At 36.7% G+C, this 12,806-nt stretch overlaps 1 protein-coding gene across 3 annotated transcripts in view; it reads right to left on the reverse strand.

Moving 5' to 3' along the window:
• NGLY1 (N-glycanase 1) overlaps nucleotides 1-12,806 on the reverse strand; it is a 62,908-nt gene that overhangs the window by 2,982 nt on the left and 47,120 nt on the right. For all 3 annotated transcript variants that reach the window (XM_042954471.1, XM_042954470.1, XM_042954472.1), the window contains 3 exons: nucleotides 11,718-11,828; nucleotides 10,272-10,436; nucleotides 5,800-5,985 (listed from right to left, as the gene is read on the reverse strand). In XM_042954471.1, coding sequence (XP_042810405.1) covers nucleotides 5,800-5,985; nucleotides 10,272-10,436; nucleotides 11,718-11,828 — 462 coding nt within the window. The remainder of the gene's footprint in view (nucleotides 1-5,799; nucleotides 5,986-10,271; nucleotides 10,437-11,717; nucleotides 11,829-12,806) is intronic.

A 12,806-nucleotide genomic window follows, 5' to 3' on the forward strand; every position in this document is an offset into this window, starting at 1 on the left:
CGAAAAGACCAGGGGAAAATTATCTTAAGACAAATAAATACATTCAAATTTATGTCTCTCTCTCTATATATATACATATATATGTCTCTCTCTCTATATACATACATATGTCTCTCTCTCTCTCTCTATATATATATATACATATATATATTTTATGTCTTAAGTCTTTTTAGAGCTCAGTAGTCTAATAAAAGCTCCCCCTCCCCCTGTCCCACCCTTGCCAAAGTGTGGACGTAAAATATGAAAGATTGATGTTAGGGTAATTTCAAATTTCTAGCTTACCCCCAGAACTTTTTTTTTGCTTTTAATTTTTAATGTTTATTTGTTGTTGAGAGAGTGAGAGAGCATGAGCAGGGGAGGGGCAGAGAGAGACAGGGAGACACAGAATCCGAAGCAGGCTCTAGGCTCTGAGCTGTCAGCGCAGAGCCCGGTGTGGGGCTCAAACCAACAAACTGCGAAATCATGACCTGAGCTGAAGTTGGATGTTTAACGGACTTAGCCACCCAGGTGCCCTGAGATTAGAATTATCTTAATTATACCAAGGGGGTCTGGGCCACAACTTTAACTATCATAAGAAGGTTTTCAATAGCTGTTGAACATGTCTGACAGAACTGCTTGTTCTATAATTTACATTTTTCAGTCCTAAAGGCATCAGCTTTTAAGACCAAAAAAGTTAAAGGACAGGATGGAATTCATCACTGAACTCTTAAATGCTTAAATAAACATTCAAACACATTGTGAAAAAATAAAAGGTCTCCCAGGCTAAAGAAATAGTATATGGAAATAAAAGACTACTGATACTGAAAATTCATGTCACTTTTTTCTCACAATATATTTTCTGTACCATTTTAACCAAGTTATTTTAACTCAGCATTTTTATTTAATTAATTAATTAATTAATTTTAATGTTTATTTATTTCTGAGACAGAGACAGAGCATGAGTGGGGGAGGGGCAGAGAGAGAGTGAGACACAAAATCAGAAGCAGGCTCCAGGCTCTGAGCTGGCAGCCTAACATTTCCTCATGAATACCTTCATTTTACTTTTAAAACTATACTTACAGTTTTCCCTTACATTTTACTTTTAAAACTATACTTAGAGAGTTTCGATGCAGGGCTCGAACTCACAAACTGTGAGATCACGACCTGAGCCGAAGTCGGTCGCTCAACCCAGGCACCCCTAACTCAGCTTTTTTAGAGGTAGAAGTTACCAAGCATATGCTCAGTTTGATCATTTGAAATATGCCAAAACAGTAAGATCTATATAAACACCCAACCGTAGTCCTTTCTGTGTAATAGCAACAGAACCAGTACTTATAATTTATTTAGGAGAAAAAAATATTTTATAAGCTCTCAAATATTCAATTGTTTTATCTAGATGAAAAAACAAACCATTTTTTTTGTAACTACTGGTTGCTCCTAACTTCTTGAGTGTTATCTTAGACAAATTTTTGGATGTTGGTTTTTTAATGCATAGATATCACTTGTTGTGGGCAAGTTCTACATGCTTGGTCTTGCAATTTCAGGGACTACTAAAAGCCACCTCACTTTCTCAATAGGGACAGTAAAATCAGAACTCATGGAGTTTTTCTTCCACAGACCCAAAATCTATACAGCACCCCACCCCTCCCTCTGGTGACCTATCCCTGTCCCTTTTTGGCAACTGTAAGGCACACACAGAACAGGCAGATCACAACCTGTGGGTGAGAACAAGACCAGTCTGTCTGTGGCTGGAAAGTCTAAGCTTTGCCCCTAACAATGTACACAATGTAAACTTGTCCTTTGGATTATGGCTGTAACCACTATTTTCAAGACTGAGAACAATTTGCATGTCAGCTTCTTTATGCTTTATGTATTTCACATCCTACAGATCTTCACTTAAAGGGTGTCTGATTACTACATGCCAGGCTGTTTTGTCCACTGTTATGGTTTTCTGGAGGTTTGTGTTGCACTGTTGAAGCTGTTCTTCACTATACTCTTAAAATGATTCTTCTGTTTTGCCTGCTAAGATGAACTCTAATTAAGTTTACTGTGCAGCACTCTATAGTTAGTCATGACTACAGATACCTAACAGAACAGCTATATTTCAAGAGATTTTAATTTAATACTTATAGACTGGTTGGTATTGCTCATTAATCTTATTTTGGTTATTCCATTTTATCACTGAAATCAAACGTGAATCGGTCAGTCCCCACTGCATTAGTATCTTTCTATACTCTGCCTATTTCTCCTACCGGCAGCCTCTGAATTACCTCTGATCACTAGTGTGATCTTGTCCTTCCTTTGTCTGAAATCTCTCGTGGTTTCCTGTTACATAACTGCAAGGTAATCAAAGTCCTTGGAACTTGACCACTGTTTACCTCTCTAGTCTCATTTCCCACCATTCTCCTCCATATTCCCTACTACTTTCCCCTGAATATACCAGACGTTTCTCACCTCAGTGTTTTTGCACATGCTCTATCTCATGCTCCCTTCCACATCCTGTCTCCACACTGAGAAACTCGTCCACTGCCTCCTTCTCTAAAAGCCTATTCAGATATTAGTTCTTCTGCAAGGTCATCTCTGACTCAAGAAGGGAGAGTGGCTCTTCCTTCTGTCTTCTCTCCCTTGGAGTCATATACAGACCCATATTCTTCTACCACTCATCTCACCAATCTAAACAGCTGGTCCATGTCTTTTTCCTTCACTAGTCTAAGCTCACCTTGATGCTTGACTCTTAATTTAACATTACATCATGTCCAAGCACATCCAAGCACATCATATCACATCCAAGCACAATGTCTGACAATGCACACTTACTGAATGACTAATGACTAATGCCATACCCCAAAAAGTGCTAAAATGACTCTACTGACAAAAACAATACTTTGCAAAAAATCAAAGTACTTAAAAACATGCAAGGGCCAATCCAAATGAAGATAGATTATTTTTGATACCCTACACAGTTTGAGGGTGGTACAGAATTTACGCCATATACATTCAAAAATTCTTTCTTGCATCCAGCCATCTTTACTAAACATTTCTCAGGCACTATGCTAGATAGATGCATACTGAGAGGACAAGGGAGTAGAAAGACAAAGTCTTTTCTATGAGAATGTTTACAATCTGGTAGGATAGAGACAAATAATCTATTATATTTGTTGAATAAATGTCAAGAAGGAGGGGTACATGGTACAGTGAATAAATAAAGGGAGAAATGAATCCAGCTAGCTGGGACTGGAGGGAGTGAGGCTTACATCAAGCTCGAAGGAAAGGAATAAGTGAATCTAACAAAAAGGAAAGTAAAAGAAGTCCTGTGGAGAGGTGAGAAGGGCAATGCAGCTGCAATGCAGAGCAAGGGGGTACCAGGGAGCAAGGCGAGGCCAAGAAGGCAGAGGCCAGACTCAGAAGAGACTTGAGTTGTTTCCTGCCCTAAGAGCACTCAGTAACGACTGGGGTTTGGAAAATGCTTTTCTGCCTTACGCCATGGAAAACAACTATGAAGGGACCAGAGCAGATGCAGAAAGACTAGTTAGGAAGCTATTAACACTTTTATCAAGGTGTTGTCACCTGCCTCCTAAAAGGCATACTGGTTTTCTTGATTCAGCTTTTTATATTTCTTCCAAATTAGACATCACTGAACAATGTATTTGCTAAGTAGTAGAATTTAGTAAGTCTCTGTGTTCCTGGGAGACTAGCTCTTTGAGAGGGTAAGAATCTGTTCTAAATATCTGACAGCAGGCTGCATGTGCTGTCATGATTCCAGGCTGGAGGTTACTGAGGAAAGGTGTGGTGGGAAATAGGTAGGTTTCTTCTTCTATTTAGCGGACCTAGAGAATCCCTAATTGGGAACATGCTAGTACAAAACTAAAAATATTGACTTATTTCTAGGTGGAAAATTCAATGTTTCAATGGCAATATATTACTTCTGAGTTATTAGACTCTTTAGGGGTAATTAAGATTCAACTATTTTTCTTCATTTGGTATTAAATATTATAACTGGACAAAGATTCATTCAACTTTTAAAAAGTGATACCCCTTGTAAAGGTAAATCAAGGCATAAACTTTAATTGAGTAGGAGCCTTTTTTTATTTAATGGCCTCTACATCTCATTTACATTATTTAAATCTTACTCATACAATATACCCTCTGGGCACAATGGTCTATTTAGAGAACTCAAAACATGCCATGTAATCTATGCTTTTCCCCTACTGTTCCCTTGCTTTATGAACACCTACTCATCCTTCAGCGTCCAGCTCAAATGTCTCCTGCTCTACAGAGCTGTCCCCAACTCCCACAGCCAGAGCTAATTACTCCCTCCTTGGTGTTTCCATAGCAATGTGTTGATATCCTTATTATAGCACTCTGCATCCTGGGTAAGACGGCTGTTTGTGCTTCGGCTTTCCCTGTTAGATTGTGAGGGCAGAAACCGTATCTTTATCTTTTTATCCATGGAGCCAAGAACAATGCCTGACATAACAGGCATTCAGTAAATGTTTGCTGATGAACAAATGAGTGAATAAGACAGAATCGACCTGCTTTTCATCACATCACATCTTCTGCAGCATGTCATTGGTTTTTTTTCCATTAATTTTCTCCATTAACACTGATGGTTAGGAAAAAGGCATACTTTTTCTTTAGTTCCGCAATGACAGCTTAGTCCTTGGATAAATAACATGTCTATCCTATCCTGCTTTCTGTTCAGAAGAACTTTCAGGCTAAGGATAGTCTTCCAGAGAAGTTTACCCTTCCTCATTAACTGTATAATCAATTATAGATATACATATCTTAAAATTTAAATTTTCACCTTGCTCTATTTTTTATGTTCTTCTTTAACTCAAGAGGAATAATTTATACAATTTTATTAACGTTGGCAAGTGATTCTTAGTTTAATATAAAAAGATCACCAAAACAAGCACCAAGGTAAATTTTATAACAAAAACTTATGACTGGAAAAAAAACAAAAAAAGCAGGGATCTTACCCTTACGTCTTCTGCACTCTAATGCCTAGTACGGTGACAAGCATATTGTAGATGCTCCTATACACTAGCAGCTGCTAACCTGTGACTCGCTCTTTAAATCTAGCCAATGTGTCCTGCAAATGAGCAACTTCCCTTCCCAAACATCCTGGCAAGTTAACTTTAAAAGCTCCCTCTAAGTTCACTAATTCCTATGAAAATCTATCAATAATATGGTTAGATCTGTTGAGGTCATGTGAATAGTTTTGAGTTTATTTTTGGTGTGTGTCTAAGTGGTAGGACACTTTAAAAGCAAAGCTTCTTACTATTAACTGGGAACATGTGAAAACAATGTGCAAGCTGGTATAAGTGAAATACTATAGTCCAGCATCCATTTCTTTCTTTTTCAGGACACAAAGAAGAAATAGCCAGTATTACTGTTCAGTCCCATCCACATTCTTATGAAATGAAAGCATGTTAAATGCTTAGCTCTTGGGACTTTGGGTTAAATGTGCATTTAGTAGGCAATCAACAAGTATCTGTGAAAGGATTAAATAACAGTGTATTTTATATATTCATGCAAAAAACCAGTCACAAGTTGGTCATATATGTGATTCTTTTTCCCCATGAATGAATTAAATTCAGCCTCTTTGATGAAAATGGATGCTTCCTTGATATAAATGCACAACTGTCTTATGGACTTTTGATTAAACGTTGGGAGGATTTTGTTTTACAGGTTTAAGGATTACTAAAAGTACTTTTGATATATCAGTTTTCACATTATACACAACTGAAAAATGAAGCCAATCTATGTTTGTTTAAAAACAATGACAAAGTTTTTAAACAGCTTCATGCAGGAAATTACCATGTTCCAGTCTGTTTCAACTTTTCTGAATATGGATTCCATTTTCCACACACCATTCTCCCATCCAGAAATGGTTTGATTATTATTTGAAACTCGGACGTAACGATCTTTCACAATATTATAACAAAGGTGGAGCTGTTTGGAAATCTTCTCATTTTCAGACGGAATGAGCAGGGTTTCTTTTCTCTTAAAAAGAAAGCAGAATTAGTTTTTCAACATAATTGAAGACTATATATGAAGAACTGCTACATCCAGTGGTTAAGAGATTCCTTCAACTTGAAAATGAAGAGTTGGTGCCATTAAAAAATTTGGAAAACATTTTATAGGTTAAATATGATTAGTATGATGTGGATATAGCTCCAAAAATTACTAAACAGAAAATGAGAAGTATAAACCATAGCTCTGATTTATATTGTTGTGATTTATGTTCAACCTAAATTCATTTACTTTTGTTCATTTCTACCACCAACATCTCCAAACTGGACTCCTTCAGTTGTCTCCTAAAGTTGACTCCCAGCTATCAACTCTCACCTTTCCTATCCAAGCTCCACATAGTAATGGAAGTGATTTTCTAGAAATGTAAATTGGGATATGTCACTTTCTTGCTTAGCTCACTCCAATGACTTCCCACTGTACTTAAACTCCAAACCTTTACCAAGGCTAACAGGGCTCTAAATGATCCATTCCCTGCTTACTTCTCAAACCAATCTCATGGTAGTCTTCCATTAGCTCCTCAAAAAGGTCCAGCTAGTTCCTGCTTCAGGGTCTTGACATGCTGTTCCTGCTATCTGGAATGTTGTTTTCCTACTCTCCATATACTTGATTCTTTCTCTTCTTTCAGGCCTCAACTTAAAGCCATTTCATCACTGTCCTTTCTTGATACTCTAAGGTAGGAGAGTGCCTGGGATACATAGCTTGAAACAAACTTCTACATGTGTGAAGCCCATGTTTTACCTTAAAATTCCAGGAAAAATTTGCATCCTAGCCCCCAAATAAATCCATGTTTATTGTAATGAAAATCAATCCCTAGAAATCTGAAATCACTGAGTGAATCTAAAGTTTGAGAAAGAGGATACATTTATCCCACATCTTTAAAAAATTTGTTTTTTAATATTTATTTATTTTTGAGAGACAGAGAGTGTGAGCAGGGGAGGGGGCAGAGAGAGAGAGAAAGACACAGAATCTGTGTCTCCAGGCTCTGAGCAGTCAGCACAGAGCCCGACGTGGGGCTCGAACTCAAAAGCTATGAGATCATGACCTGAGCCGAAGTCAGACGCTCAACCGACTGAGACACTCAGGCGCCCCTATCCCACATCTTTATATGCCACTAAAACACTGGTCCCTGTCCTTCAGACATGGGCATAGTAGCATCTGGGCCAGACAATTAATTCTTTGTAGTAAGGGCTGCCCAGTACATTGCAGGTTGTTTAGCAGCAGCCCAGGCCTCTGTCCATTTGATGGCAGTGGCACCCCTCCGCCCAAATGTGACAACCAAAAATGTCTCCAAACATTGCCAAATATCCCCTGGAAGGCAAAATCAACCACCACTGAGAACCAGTGCTCTAGTCTGTGTCAATATCTTGCCACAGTATTTGCTAATCAACCAAAATAGTAGGCAATGCTTTCTTGTTAAACATTGGGTACTAGGTATTAAACAATATGAAAACTTCAAATGCATAACAATCAATAAGCAAAATATAAAACATCTTAGAAACAAAAAGAGAAAAAATAATGTTTGTGTGTGTATATATCACTGTTGGAATTATTAAACAGTAATATAAAATGTAGAAAAACAGAATTTCCTAGTAGAACCTATGAATATCACTGTTAAAAAGGTTTAAAAAAAAAGCAGCTTATTTTTAGAAATTGATTTATAATTACGGATTATAATTTCAAAACAAGCATATAACAAAACTCCCCAATTCTTTTCTTCTTTATCAAAAATATTTTAGGGTGCTGACATAAACCCAATGGAAATAAAATTCAAAAGTAGCATTATCTACTATTTAACAAAGGATAACTAATTACCAAAGAGAAAAGAAAAATATTTATGCTACTGAACGTAATTGTGTATGCAACTGAGTAATCTAGATTCAGAATAACATTAATATTTCATAAAATCTTTTAACTCTAAGGTTAAGATAAAATTTTCTTTCTGGAAATGATATCACCAATGTTTCCTTCTTTTTCCAAATGATTTCAAGGTAGAGTTCCATTATTTTTTAGGACCAACATTTTTCAATTAACTTTTAAAATGAACATCTACTTCTAAAGAGGAAAATGATTTTTTAAATCCATGGCCCTAATGGTCTCCAGTAACAGAAATTTTAAAAAAAAACTTCAAAAGGGAAGACAATCCAGGCATATGACCCAATTCATATTTTTAAAGTTTAATCAACTTATATGCCATACAAGAGAGGAAGCACATCCATCCATAAAAAGAAAAAAGAATAAAGACCTAAATAATATCGACGTTTTATTTAAATTGAACACAGCTGTGAATTAAATTAGCTCTTTTAAATTGGCTTCATTTAGATTTATACTTGTAACTTGCACTGCATCAGCAGTGATTTGAATTATCTGTTGAATTTAGATCGTGTAATTCTATGGCTGAACCAACCCTTCCAACTGCTTCCTAAAGATGATGAAGTAAATTAAAAAGCAAACATAAAGTTTACTGGGGATAATTAACCCATTTTGGACATATTCCTTTACTGGAGAAATTAGTTGCAACAATGGCAAATCTAGAAAAAGTAGATATAAAACTCTATTTTGTTTGGAATTGTTTGATATGATACTGTGGTGGGTATTTTCGTTCCAAGCATTTTTCATTACATACCTTCTTAGACATTTATGAGTCAACTTTAAGTTTCCTAAGGGCAAGGGACAGTCTACTGTACTTTCTTAATGTTCATTACAGACACATTGCTTTTCACCTAGCCCCTAACTACAGGCATATGTCCATTGTTCATTATTTAATTTGGGGACATTAATCAAGAGAGAATGTCTTAATATAAATTTGGCAATAGTAATCACAGCAGCAATGATCATTTCTAGCCAATAACAGATATAGGCAAGTAAATAACAAGAAATAAATACTTTCCTTCACTGAATTATCCAGATTCTATTATTTGTCTCATTGTACTATAAAAAAAATTTCTAAAAAGGTAAAACAAGCCTTTCTAAAATGTGTAAAATCCTATTTTGAAAAACAGGCACTTCCCAAAAGATGATATCCAAAAATTTACAGGACAGGCATTCAACTTCATTAGTCATCAAAGTAAATGCAAAAATGCAAGGTAAAATCACAATATAATAGTACTACACACCACCAGAACTGCTAAAATGAAAAAGACAATACCAACTACAGGCAAATATGTGAAAAACTCTCATTCGCTGCTGGTCAGAGTGTAAACTGGCACAACCACTTTGGAAAACTGCTTGGCAATATCTACCCAAACTGAACATACTCCTACCCTGTGGCCTAGCAATTCCACTCCTAGGTATAAATCAAAGTCAAATGCATAAATACATTCACTGAAAACATGTATATAAATGTTCACAGCAGTACAATTTTTAACATCCAAGACCTAGAAACTCAAATGCCCATCAATGGTGGCACGGATAAACTGCATTTATACATATCATATTTCAGTGAGAAAAAATGTGCCATAACCATGCAGCAACAAGTCTGAATTTCATGAAATAATGTTAAAAGAAAAAAACTCTTCACCAAAGAGTACATATGGTACAGTTCCATTTACATAAAGCACAATAATAGGCAAAATCAATCTATGAGGTTAGAAACCAGGATAATGGTTACTCTTAGTGGTGGAAGAAGTGACCAGAAGGGAACTCATGGCCATTCCTGGGATTCTGGTGGCCTATCTGCCACTCTGGTTGGTGGTTACATGGATGCTCAATTTGCACAAATTTGTTAAGCTATACACACTTATAATTTGTGCATTTTTTCTGTACGTACTTTAGTAACAGTTATACTATACTAAAAATTTACATAGGAAAATCCCATTTTAAAATGCTTTCCTTGGGGCGCCTGGGTGGCGCAGTCGGTTGAGCGTCCGACTTCAGCCAGGTCACGATCTCGCGGTCCGTGAGTTCGAGCCCCGCGTCAGGCTCTGGGCTGATGGCTCGGAGCCTGGAGCCTGTTTCCGATTCTTTGTCTCCCTCTCTCACTGCCCCTCCCCCGTTCATGCTCTGTCTCTCTCTGTCCCAAAAATAAATAAAAAACGTTGAAAAAAAAATTAAAAAAAAAATAAAATGCTTTCCTTACTCCTGCATGTGAATATACTATGTCAATCAATTATTGCTTCTCTTCAAACGTTTATGTCTTTTCACAATTACTGTAAAAAGTTAATTGAAAGGTCCTGGCGAATGCATTTTTCTGTAAGTAAAGAGCACACTATAGGAAGCAGTCAAGTGAAAAGATTATGATGCTATAATGAATTAAATACCTCTAGACCCATTTCACCTCGGGCTACTCTCCAAGCCACTGACCCAGATATTCTTCCACCAAGTTCTCCAGGCTTAGGGGTTTTGGGAGATATAAATTCAACAAGTTCCACGATTATCCTCTGGAGAAGTTCTTTTCTTCTGTTTTCCGACAAAGATACTTGCCTCTGTAATTCATGTTTTAAAAAAAGTCATTAAGATTAGGGAAGTGCAGAGGTCCATCTCTAGGTAAGTATATACTTAAAACATTCATATTTTAATGGGATCCTGACAGACGTAACCAACTTTTTGTTCACATGTAGTTATTTGGAAAAGTAATAGGTCACTGTGGAAAACTGAAAATAATTTTACAAATGTTATGTGAAGAAATCATTTAAGATCCATATCCAACTCTTCATGATCTTTACTGTCCTACATTTAAAATGAAGGTGGCAACTTCTGCTTCCAGCTACGATAGACTACCTTGTGTCAGACCAACTGTCCTACTGAGAAAAGGTACAAAGCTGGGCAAAACGTTACATGCAGACACAAACAAACCCCTGTTTAAATGCAACAGAAGGCTACCAAGGCAAGCACAGCTGTAGAAGCTAAGATCCCAAGGAAAGAAATGAATTGAGGTGCACTGAACATACTCCACCTCTTTTCCCTTCCAGGCATTTGCCAATTATTAACTGGTATGAGCTAAAGAGGGAGAGAAGCCAAGCACAAAATGACAGCTAACGTGCTGAAAAACACAGCAGAATTTTTACAGAATCACAGTACTGTGGAGTAAATACAGCGGAGTTCAGAGCATTTCAAGGTGAGAGGCTCCAGTTAATACTCCAGATATTCAGTTTAGGATCTTTGAAGGGCTGCACATCAGAAGGTGAAATTCCAAACAGATGGAAACTTCACCCTGAATCTCAACCACCGGATTAAGGTGATTCTAACTGCCTGCCAAGAAACAAAATTGACGGTCTGGCTTTTAAATCACAGAAGAACCCACACGTGTGTAATAGTAAAAAATTTCAATACTACCAAACGGATATAAAATAAAAACCGAATCTTCCTTTTTGAACTTCCAGTTCCTCTTTTCAAAAGTAGTCATTGTTAACAATTTCCTGTGCTTTGTTTCAAAAGTTTCCACACTTGGACAAGTGTGTGTAATTATATTCAAGACATAATTTCTTTGAAAAATAAAGCAACATACTTTTGATGCCTAGTATTACATATATTGAAATTTTGTCTCACTAAACTTTGAGATGTGACAATTTAATGCATAAAACTACCACAATATTTAAAAGGGGTCCTCAAAATTTTCAATGAACGAAAAGACATTTAACATATTAAAATACTTTTGCTTGCAAAGTAATGCTATTACTTTAAGAATTTCAATGGGTTAAAAACTGGCCATTCTTGATTACATAAAAAACTTCAAATGTCTTCTCAAAATTGACAAATGCCCATACCTGCTTATTAAGTCCATTAATAGTTTCTCGAAGTAATTCTTCTTTAACCTCAGTTCTTCTGGAGATTACCTCGTCATGTTTACAAGAGTATCGCCAAGTGACATCAACCACCTCAAATTACAGAATACAATAGTTGACAAGATTACAACCATCAACCTTAATCTGCTAACTATCTGGAACGTATGTAATTCTTATCTGTTTTTTTTTTTTTTTTTTTTTTAAGTAGACCTCATGCCCACGTTGGAGCCAAAGCAGGGGCTTAGCTCATGACCCTGAGATGAAGATCCGAGCTGAGATCAAGAGTCAGACATTTAACTGACTAAGCCACCCAGGTGCTCTTAGAATGTACAGAATTCTTAAATAGATTTTTAAAATGCTATCCTTTGCTTGAAATTTTAAAACCTGCAGAAAAAAAATAAAAAATATGCTTTTTATTCATTTTCTAACATGTATACTTTATTTTTTTTTAATTTTATGTTAAAATGCTCTTAGAATGTACAGAATTCTTAAATAGATTTTTAAAATGCTATCCTTTGCTTGAAATTTTAAAACCTGCAGAAAAAAAATAAAAAATATGCTTTTTATTCATTTTCTAACATGTATACTTTATTTTTTTTTAATTTTATGTTTATTTATTTTTTTTAATTTTTTTTAACATTTATTTATTTTTGAGACAGAGAGAGACAGAGCATGAACGGGGGAGGAGCAGAGAGAGAGGGAGACACAGAATCGGAAGCAGGCTCCAGGCTCTGGGCCATCAGCCCAGAGCCCGACGCGGGGCTCGAACTCACGGACCGTGAGATCGTGACCTGAGCTGAAGTCGGACACTCAACCGACTGAGCCACCCAGGCGCCCCATATGTTTGTTTATTTTTGAGAGAGAGCGTGAGTGGGGGAAGGCAGAGAAAGAGGGAGACAGAATCCAAAGCAGGCTTCAGGCTCTGAGCTGTCAGCACACAGCCCGATGCGGGGCTCAAACTTAGAAACTGTGAGATCATGACCTGAGCTGAAGTTGGACGCTTAACCAACTGAGCCACCCAGGCACTGCTCTAACAGGTATACTTTCAAGAAAGACTGATAAAATGATATT

Source organism: Panthera leo, chromosome C2 (assembly GCF_018350215.1).
Source record: "Panthera leo isolate Ple1 chromosome C2, P.leo_Ple1_pat1.1, whole genome shotgun sequence".
NCBI classification, from domain to species: Eukaryota; Metazoa; Chordata; class Mammalia; order Carnivora; family Felidae; genus Panthera; species Panthera leo.